The 11,214-nt window shown below is 37.9% G+C and overlaps 1 protein-coding gene across 2 annotated transcripts in view; it reads right to left on the bottom strand.

Moving 5' to 3' along the window:
• Positions 1 to 4,737: 4,737 nt before the first annotated feature.
• Positions 4,738 to 11,214, bottom strand: part of SPATA13 (spermatogenesis associated 13) — a 52,453-nt gene continuing 45,976 nt past the window's right edge. For both annotated transcript variants that reach the window (XM_062567193.1, XM_062567194.1), the window contains 2 exons: positions 10,402 to 10,476; positions 4,738 to 9,156 (listed from right to left, as the gene is read on the bottom strand). In XM_062567193.1, coding sequence (XP_062423177.1) covers positions 8,975 to 9,156; positions 10,402 to 10,476 — 257 coding nt within the window. In that variant the 3' untranslated portion in view covers positions 4,738 to 8,974. The remainder of the gene's footprint in view (positions 9,157 to 10,401; positions 10,477 to 11,214) is intronic.

The following is an 11,214-nucleotide window of genomic DNA, read 5'->3' as shown; positions in this document are numbered from 1 at the left end:
AAGAATAAAAATCAAATAGTAACAAAATAAATGCCTATTTTATTTGGAGTTAATATGCATAAATGTTTCTAATGCACATAAGTTAAAGCTCTATAGGTTAAGTACTTATTTATCCAAGTAAAAGTGATGCTCAGAATGAGTAAATTTTACATAATTGGCTTAAATCAGTTCTTTCATTAATGAAAAATTAAGATCAGTATTTCTTTTGAAATATTGCATAGCAATAAGTAAGTGATGTCTTCTGTTTAGTCTCTTCACCATCATTTCTCAAGCTTACGGAACAAGGAACACAGATACCATGTTAAAAGAGAGGTACTTTTGTATGTTATCATTAAGAATTATTACACCCTGCTAGGAATATTCAAACTCAATATTCATTTAACTTAACTTATAGGGAAAGGTCTTAGCTTTGGGACACTTTCCATAAACTTTTCATTCTGTTTCCAGAAACAATTTTACAACAATTATTGGAAGTGTTGTTAATGGTGGCTTTGCCAGTGGTCTATAGAGAGCTATTTGAGCATGCACAAGCAAAATCTCTTTGCTGCTGCTGCTACTTTGCAATGAAGGAAGTTGAAAATAGATCAAACATTTTCTTGCTATTTCTGTACTATGTAAATGTTTGCTGTCTTAGCCAAAAGACTCCAGAGGAGTGCAAAAGGAAGGAGAAGTGCTTTGTGGAAAGCCATTAAGATATGATGCACCCTGTGGAAAAGTCTGATCCCTGTTTCCTGACAAAAAACTCTATTCCCAGTCATGTAAGGCAGTGCTTCTTGCCTAAGGAATATACATTTGGTCCTCATACATGCACTCCTCACCATGAGATATCATCATCATCATCATCATCATCATCATCATCATCATCATCATCTACAGGATTTTCAGTCTTACCTCATTCACTTTGTACTTGTGCTGTTCTTGGGCATCTTTCACCAGAGTGTAAAACCTTCATGTAAAGGAATGCAGGCACCAAATGTGCTGTTGGGACAAGCACTTGTTTGGTCACTAAATTCTCAAAGGTCAGTGATTTAATTTTGAGAGCTGTTCAATAATTAAAACAGAAGTTTAAACAAGAATCTTCTTATTTATTTAAATACTAAGCTGAAGTGCTTTGCACTTTGGCTTTTACCACTGTTATGTGAAAGAAAATTGTTAAAAGGGATTAACAAGGCTTTGAGTTGCCTGTTCAGTTATACACATACATTGAACAAATGTTAGCTTTTGTCTAACTGGATGGTCTGTAGAAAAGAAAGCAGGTCTCATGCCATCACTGTGCTCCAAAAAATTTAATTCAGTTAGCCTCTGCCTCAAGCAATTTACAGTGGAAGTTGAGGAAGGCCTGATAAAAGGGCTATAGATATTAAAATAGCACCACTGTGAACATAGCATTACAAATATTAGGTGACTACAAAAAAGAAATAACAAACTTGAAGTAAGTGAACTGAATGACAAAAAGCTTTTAGTGCCTAATTAGCAGGATACCTGCCTATCCATTCAAGCAGCATTCAAAGCTGTTTTGCTACTAAATATATTATTGATGACTAAATTCAAGGAAGCTATAACTTGATTCTTAATTGTGTCTTCTTGAAATTACTGTAATCCCTGGTCTCTAAGGGGTAGAAGTAAGGCAACTGAGGGTCGCAGCAGCTCCATAAATGTTGATCATGAGCAGCGATGGATAAACAGGCAGTAACAGGAGTTAATGTGTTACGAGAAGTGACCTTAATTCACCCAGGTGGTGCAAGTGCCTAAAAGTGCTGTGTCCAAGGAGCACTGCAAAGACAGGACATGTACAATCTGTGTATCAGGCACCATATTTTTCAGTATAAAACGATCAAGAACAGCTATACTAGCATTGAGCAGTGAGAAGTTTCACTAAGGTCTTCACTACCATCCTGTGGTAATAACAAATATTGCAAGGTTTATAGTGCCCTGGTTTATATCTAGGATATTGCATATTCTGTGTGCTGAGGAAGAAAAGGACAATGTGCAGCCGTGAGCTATTCTCCTTGAATAATCTTCTCTAGCCATATTAGCCTTACTGCTGTGCTAATGAGAAGAAATGGGAGCTAACGACCAACACTCATTCTGTCTTTACCTATTAGATAGGCGCCATCTGAAATTTTGCAAGGTTGTTAATCCTCTGTCTCCTTTCACACTTCAAAAGTTTGAGTCATTAAAATATCCCATTCCGGCCTGCTTAGTGCTCTGGTGTCAGTGAAGCATCCTGTAATGCAGCTAATCCAGCTTTATTGCCTATCCTTCCTGAATGTCCTGATGCCGTGGGGGCCAGGGGCTCCCAGGGCTGCTATCAGCATGGGCTCCTGGTGGCAGCAGGGCTGAGCCTCGCTGCCAGCTCCAGTCCCACTGCCCATGTGGGAGCAGGGCACCAGGGGCAGCTGGGCAGCCCCAGCCCTATGGTCCTCAAAAAGCTCACGGTGATGAGGCAGGGCCAACCCAGGCCAGGCATGGCTACAACACAGCAGGGGCTGCAGCTCAGATGGGGACCAGGTCTGAGAGCCTCAGCCAAAAGCAGTTCCCAGGGAGCCTTCCTTGGGCCACTGTGGGACGGGGCCACCCTTGGCGGTGCTGGCCCTGCCCTGGAAAAGGGAGTGCACTCAGGGCCATGATACTGTCCCCAAAGAGGCTGTGAATTTTGCAGAGACAACCACAGTCTATCTGACATAAATCATTAGTAACATCTAACTTTTATCTGAAGTTAGTCGCAACCAATGATTTTTTAAGCATGGAACCAGGAAAACTGCATTGTGGCAATAGCCTTGAAGACAAACACTGGTGTTATCACAGAAGAAAACCTTGGAATAATTACACAGTAGCAGAAGGTCATCATTTGCTCCTAAACATTGCATCTGAATGACTGTAAATGCAGATTTTTTTTTTCTTAGATTGACTGCTGTGCTAATTACCTTTGTTAGGAGCTGAATATGATAATAATGGCCATGAGACAGATGGTTAATCGGAGAAAATATACCCAGCCTTGTTAGCAGAGTAGCTTCTAGACAGTTCTTTGGTCCTTCATGGGTAGGTATCTCCTAAGTCGGGGGTATGGTCATAGGTTCAGGCTACTGCTAAGTGCCCAGCTAATTTGCCTGCTGTCACAGTTTACTATAGAGACTGTGCCTACAGTGTTCTTACTTCTTATGTGCTGGAAGCACACTGGAAGCAGGGAGGAATTTTGAGTGTCCCCGGTTCTGTCAGCCAAGTCCCTCAGGAGCCCCTGGAGTTTTTCCTGAAGCAGTTTCAGCTTCCAAAAAAAAAGACAAGCAAGGACAAAAAGTCAGTAAATCTTACATCAGCATGTTTTTGCTTTGAGTGAGGATCAGGCCTCGAAGGGGCAGCAGGATGCCTTTCCTTGCCGACCTCAGTTCGTCTCAGACTTGCCATGCTGAACTTTGATGTCACCAGACTCTAGCGATGCAGAAGCATTTGAACCCTCACTTAGCTGAAGGGGGTGGCTTGTCTGTCACACTCTTGGCCCACTACGAATACCTAAAATATTAGAAAAACTCAGGAAAAACCTTGCCTAGGCCTCCCATACCAAGACGCGCAATTGAAATATAAGATGTACCACAAACACTGGGAAGGAGTGACTGCGTGTGGATCAAGTTATCATTGAAGTGCCGCAGAGCCGTATCTGACAGTGCCATATTGAGCCTATAAATAGTATGTACAGTTTTGAGATGTTCTCATCGTTCTCACTACATGGATTCTTCAGCTAGTCAGGAGAGAATAACTAAATTTGGAAAAATATTCAGAAACCTACTGAATACTTGTTTTCCTTACAGATCACATGATATGCTGTTTTCCATTTCTAATTTTCTCATTTTGCTTTGATACTGTGACACAAAAACATCTGAATCCTTGTCTATGTTACCAACCACAATCATATAGCCTCTAAAATAAAACCCAACCCAACCAGTGCTGTGTATGTCTGTATGAACTAAAAGCTCCACTTACTAAATCAGCTCTTAAAGAACTTAGAAATTGACAACATCAAACAGTCTACAGATTTGAGCCTGAATTTCAGAACATGGGACAAAATAAACTCACTGTGGACAGATGAATTTCAGCCTCAGAAAGTGCATTGATTACAACATCCTACTCTGATGTTCACTCAACATGTATTTTTCTGTCATTCAATCCGCCTAAGTGTTCACAGTGTGCCTTTGATATCTGAGCACTTAACACAAGCCTCGCTGCAGCAATGGCATTTGGGAGGCCTGAGAAATTCTGAACCTTGAGGTGAACCAAAAAATGGAAATAAAAGCTTGGACATTGAAAGGACGCTGAAAAAGTCTGCAAGCCCAACTACCCTGCCAGCATTTGAACTCGCAAAAATATTTTTAATGAAAAGACTTGAGCAAAAAATGGTATTTTGTTAAAACTAATGTGTTTCAAACATTTAGTTTCTAATACAACTTTGAGCAGGAAGGACACATGCATATCTTTCAGATACAGCAGATGAGGCCCCTGCTCTGTCAGAATCATCAGAAACAAAAAACTTACCTCAGTCAGGAGCAGTAAGCAGAATCTCTGACATCTTTGACAGTTGGCCAGCAAACAGGCATGTCTGCGCTCTCTGCCTCTTTCCTACAGACTTGCAGAACACACTTTTCTGTTCCAGTAACCCTTTTGAAAGGTTTTGCTTTTGTTCCAAAGAAAATAAAATTCAAACCTCCTTACTTAAGTCACAGAACTTAAATCCCCATCCTCTGTTTAGCAATACTTTTATTAATATAAGAAGCTGCATGTACATTTACTTCCAAGGGACACTGTAGGAACTGTCTGCTGGGAAGAGGACAAGCACAATGATGGCAGATGCCTATGGCTGGGACAGTAACAAGGATGACTTTTGCCTGAATGTTCAACCCCAGAATCAGGTTAAATAGTTTGTTAAAATGAATTAGTGCTGAGAATTTCTGTAGCTGTTACTGAAAAAACAGTAAAAAAGTGTGACTTTTTTGCTTCAAGATAATAAAATAAATATGATATTAGATATATTTTTGCTTCACAGAAGAGATTTTGTGGACATTAAAAAAATTTTAAAACTGCACAATAAAGTTTTATAAAACACAGCTGATGAACTTCAGCTTTGTACATTATTTAATTAAAGCACGTACAGTAAAAGTAATGGGAATGTAAGTTTGTACTTATTTCCAGAAAATACTCATTTGACAAACAGTGTTCCAAGAGTAAATAAACCTTGTAATGCAATACACATCAAGTTACTGCAGTTCTATACAGGTACATCAGCTGCCAACAGCCAATTCATCTGCTCTGTAGCCATAACGCTTGATTTACAACATGTGTAACAGCACACAGATGGTAAGATGCACAAAGCAATATACGCAAGATATGTTACAAAACACTAGTCAAAATAAAACATATATGCAAGTCATCCCTAGTATTTACAACAAATAGTTTTAAATTAGAGCTCATTCAGGAGGCATCTCCTACATACAAATGCCACACATTTAGAAAAAAAGGAGAAAGGCAGTCAAAGAAAGATATCGTATTAGTTATGGCTAAAGACCTTTGGCTCCAAAACTCTGTTATGATTATTTTCAAAAGACAACTAAAATGTGGAACATTTGAGTAGTCTGTCTTTGAACTCCTTTATTACACTGACCACTAAAACTCAATGTGAAATTTAGCATGGCAAAAGCCACTTGTAAAACAATCTTATTATTTTGTACATCAAATGCTCTGAGTTAGATGCAATTATGGTTTGGCATTATCCTAACCCAGTAGGAACACATTTGAGGACAATTATGTTTTACTGCATCTCATGCTTAAAGTCTGAGGTTATTTGCTCAGCAGGCCATCAGGAAGGCTCTGGCTGTGCTTTATCTAAATGAGGCACAACTGTGCTTAGTAGTTGCCCTAGAACAGTTGATAGTAACTTAAAGCTTATGAAAGAAAGAAGAAAAGAACAGATGTTGCCTTCACACTTTTTGGATGATAGGCAAATTTTGTCATCAGAAATAGGATCAGAACTTTTGAATTTTGCTCAAGGGAAGACTTGCTAAAGTACAAACTTGTATGTTTTATTTGCAACTGTCTTCTCCACAGACTCCAAAATCAGGCTGAACCTCCCAGTAAGTATTTGCTTTAATTGTTGGATAATGGAATTGAGTGTTTTCATTTAACTACAATTTGTTCAAAAGATCATGGTGTATTTTGTACTATCTTGTTATATTTTATCAGTCTTCCCTGCATAGCCAGCACATTCCTTGACCAATAAATAAAGAACTCAATAAAATGCCTATCATATTGGTCTCCTCTTAACCTATTGCAAAATCAGATTTCAAATAAAGACACTGAGAATATTATAAAGAACCATGTCTACATAGAGGGTATTATATATAAAACTTTCCTGAGTAATCTGCACGATGAAACAGTTGCTTTTCATCTCTCTGAAATTAAGTTCTCTTCAGAAGAAACCAGATACATCCCAAACCACATGCAAACATTTCTGTTCATTTTTAGGGCTAAGGCACCAGCACTATTATATGGGAAGAGCCTTTGTGGGCACTGACATGTCAGAAGATACATCCCAAAATCTGTATTTTTTCCAACAATCCCACAGGACCTAGCCCTGAAATGGAGAAGGTTTTATCAAAGACAAGTATGTAAGTAAGTGTGGATTTCATAATGTCTTCAGGCCCACTGAACATGGCAGAGAAACCTGACCAGCTGGGAAAGCTGCTGGGTATGCATTGCGATACAACTTCAGATCTTTTTAAAAATCTAGAACAAATCTTTCAAAATGTAATTATGAAAAATTCTTCACTTCCATGGCAAGTACCCAGAAAAATGGGTATATAAGAAACACTTATACACGGGTTGCTTATTTAAGAGGAAGAACATGCATCCATGCCTTCATTTGTAAGTCCATTCATTGTGTTTAAGTTGAACATTTAGAATTATCTTTCAAAACATTCTGAAAGGAGATGGCTTGTTTAAAACATCAAAAGAAACAGACAACCCAGCCAGCTATTTCACTAACTTTCTTGTGTACTTTCTTTAAACTGGATTGTTGAAAATGTAAATGTATATTTCCAGTTCTTAACTGTTTCAGGTCATCTTCCATCACTATGGAAAAGCACAAGAAAAGAAGTTCACTATGCAGTGAACAATACAATTGAGCATCACCAGACTTTGCATCACTGCTGAGCTATATATACAAGGCATTTGAAATGTACAGTTGTCAGATGTCGTTTAAAACCAAAACTATAAACCTGGGCTTTGCAGAAGTTACCACAGTTACCATATCACAAAATCATCAGACTAGTGGGCTCCACAACACTGATGATAAATAAAACTACGGAGGTAACAACAGTAGTAGGAACAAATATATGTTTAAAATAAGGCTTTTTTACATTATCAGTAAGATGCTTGGCTTCTAGTCTCTCTTTGTTCTTCCTATGTTACAGATTCATGACAAAGCTGACTGTGTCCATTTTCAAAGAATACTCTTGGATCCATCTTTATCATCAGATAATGCCCCTAACCAGCAGCATATGATAAAATATTTGAAAGACATTCATAACAAATAGGTTCTGAAACATATGGAATCTTTCTTTCCTTCCATATCAACAACAGTCTTGCCACCCTTAATGAGAATTATCAAGCAGAAATGATCAGTGCTGCGTAAGTCAAGATCCTGTTTCCTCCTGGTGGCTTTTTAAAAGTTACTTTCCCGAATCAACCTCCTGTGATAGGCAAATTAGGTATTGCAGACACTAGCCAGAGCTGACCTTCATCAAGATACGTCCTTCCCCTTCCAGTACAACATCATAGTTCTTACACAAAAATCCATTTCTGATCCACACAATTTCTCTGTCCATTCCAGTAAGGATTTCTCTTTCTTTGTGAAGAAACTGGTAAAAACCCATTGTCAATTGACTGTGCGTAAGAAGCATAGCTTCAGACTGCTTCAGGAACTTAATGGAGATTTATATTACCATTCATCCATTTTTTAAGTGAAGCTGTATGAATAGGGAGTACAAAGTGTGAGAATTATGTGCCAGCAGTCTCATACTTTCTCAACTCTAACTTTGTACATTCACATTATCTTCATTAAAAAATAAAAAAATACTTTTTTACGCTGAGAAATAAGCATATGAGAAGTATAAAGAAGCATCTCCTATGCTAAGAAGTGCACAGAAAGTCATACAAAAGCTCTATACTGAAGAGCGTACATGCCTGTGGTATATTGCTGTGACTGAAAGTAATCAGAGATGCCGTGGCTCCTCTTGTTTTAACTTGTATGCAGTAAATGCACAATCTTTATAGTCCATTTTGCACTCTGTTCATGTTTCTATATGACAGAACAAAATTTCCCTGTTCCAATCTGGAATATGGTAAGGCCTTGCGGGACTTTTTCCTGCTATTTGGCAACTTAATAAAAAAAAGACAGGAAGGGTTAAGGTCTGCCAAATTCTGCAACAGCACATCAGTCATATAGGATCTCTCTGCCTGATTTTAACGGGTGGTCCCTGCTCAATGCTCCAAAAGGAAGGAGAAAACTTCCCCTAAGATTCCCTGCTGATACACACTTAGGGAAAAATTCCTCCCTAACTTAAATTTGGCCATCAGTATAAGATCAAGAAAAATGAAATGTTACAATGACCTGAATAGTTCCATCATTATTTGAAGATAACTAAGAAACAGAGATCAAATACTGCTGCTTTAGAACAACAGCAATTTGTCTTTGTCAGAAGGGACTCTGCTCTTCACCAGCAACGCTCACTGGCACTGCCGACATTGCTTCCAAACAGTGGTGATGAACTTCATTCTTCTTCCAGACAAAGGTGGTGTTTCTGGCTCAAGGGAGCCTAAGTTTTTCCCTCCAAAACTGAGGATTCACGGAGCTCAAATAAGCTTAGCTGTGTTCTTCTCTGGAATAACTCTTCGCCCGTGCTGGTGTCTTTCCAAGGCCCATGGCCTCTCACTTCTTGAACGGGGTGAGTTTATTGAAGGTGTGCCAGAAGAGGGATGGCTTCCGCTTGGGCTCTGCCAGGGCAAAAACCTGCTGCTGCGGGATGCTGGTAGGCACAGTGATGTGGCGCTGATGAATGGGATGCAAGCTTTGGTGTGGAGGAGGCATAGGACACCCATTATAGCTTACACCTGCAAAAAGAACAGTTTACGGATGTGTATGAGACACCTAGCAAAGTAACTAACACAGGGAAAAATTAAGCCCAATAGCGGGGGACAAACCCAACAGTCAGTAAAGTCAAGGTGAAATCCACCATGAACTTGAATGGAAGCATTACTAGATGTTATCCTTTGTAATCTCAGACTTGTGGCTTAAGAAGGAAAGAGAGTAATACTAGTACAAATAACATTACAGAATTATCAAAAATAAGCATCTGTTTCACAAAAGCTTGGCACTATCTTTTTTTTTTTATTATTTATTTCAAAGGAAAGACACTCAAAGTACACACTGCCATTGTAGTCAGTTCATGGGTAAGGCTGGGTAAAATATTATTAACAATAAAAATACATTTCTTCAATTTGGAGAATACTTTTCTAGTCTAATGTCTCAGACTTTGGCCTTTGTGCACTTGGAATATAATTTCCTCATCTCTATTTGCAGCCACTCCCTGATAATCCAGACAGGTTCATAATCCACTATTATTTCGTAGGCATCTAGTGACTGATAAAGAGAAAATGCTTTAATAATACTGATTATGGGAAACAGAAGACTACCTAATACAAATCCTTTTCTCCTAAATTCAGACTTAATCTGTTCCAGTTGCTCAATTTATTTACTCATCATACTAGAAATTTAGACAAATTTGATGTTAAGACTGAAAAGAACAAAATCTTAATACACTTCCTGAGAGAGAAAAGGAATAAAAAGTTTTTTTTTTTTTCATTTTTCTCTTGTTCATCTCTACAAATTAGCAGGAAGATAAAAAGAAGCTGTCTAGAGTATGTAATTATCAATGCAACAACATGTGGCTCCCAGTAAGAACACTACGATATTTTAAACAGAAAGCACATAATTACTAAAGAAGAGCAAGCTATCAGACTGAGAGTCATGGAAGGAAACAGTAACTCTCATTTATCTTTAATCTCTGCACACACTTTTTTACATCCTTCAAAAAAACACTTGCCCTATGTGTTATGTTTCTTTTCTAATAAAGAGATAATATACTGACTTGCCTCTCTGAAGGAGACTAGGAAACTGATTCAGTGGATAGGCTGAAACTGAAATACAGGCTAAGGGAAATATGTGATTCCATCTAAACCAATGAAAATTAAGAAAAAAAAATAAAAAAACCTCAAACCACAGTCAGATTGTATTACTTCCTAATATAATACACAGTGGAATACAATAAGAATATAAATTAGTTCTTAAATATTCACCTTTAATTTTTCCATGCCTTGACTTTCGGGCATTCTGCATGGCTTGTTTCTTCTGATTTTCTGATATTTCCATTCCTATGTCAAGAGCAAAAAAAGACACTGGTATAAAAATACTGTAATAGTTGATTACATTAAATTAAAACTGGTAAGTAAACTATTTTAACCAATTTTAAGTAATTTTAAGAAAATTTTAATAGCAATGTACCCTAAGTTTTCAAAAGCATGTTTTACTTTGTCAAAGAAATTTAAAGATTCAAACTTTTTCACTGGGATAACAATAGAAATGTTAACTTGCCAATAGGTTAGTGGGAAAAGCTTGTTTTCCTATTCCAGCAAATGGTAATCGATGGGGAACTAACTAGTAAAAATGTTCTTTTTATAGATAACTCCAGATAACTACAAATTAAAAAATGTAGTTTTTTAACTACACTTCTGGAAGCTACAAAGTAGTAGATGCAGAATCTGATTCTCTTCATTGACTCCAGGCTAACTTGGCTTAACAAGCTGAAGTCATTGGTATAGCAGTAGTGCAAACTTGGTACAAAAGAAAACTAAACTCTTGGTATCTTCATGTTGAAATACCCAATCTTATTGTAATCTTGCAATCACCTTGCTCAGTAAGAGGAAACTACCTATTTTCCTTCCACATTTTCATTGCTTACACCCTCTGTGTTTAATGAGTTCACTTCCTGATCCATATGGGATAAAAGATTTCATTTTAAAAGCTGAAAAAGCTTTCTGTGCTCTGAACGAACTCCAGGGTGTTATCTCAGATTGGGCGTTTGTGTAAGTCTGTACTTTTGGCTGGCATAA

The sequence above is a fragment of the Rhea pennata genome, chromosome 1 (genome assembly GCF_028389875.1).
Source record: "Rhea pennata isolate bPtePen1 chromosome 1, bPtePen1.pri, whole genome shotgun sequence".
Taxonomy (NCBI): Eukaryota; Metazoa; Chordata; class Aves; order Rheiformes; family Rheidae; genus Rhea; species Rhea pennata.
Note: the sequence above shows the minus strand (reverse complement) of the source record. Positions and strands in the feature narration are given on the sequence as shown.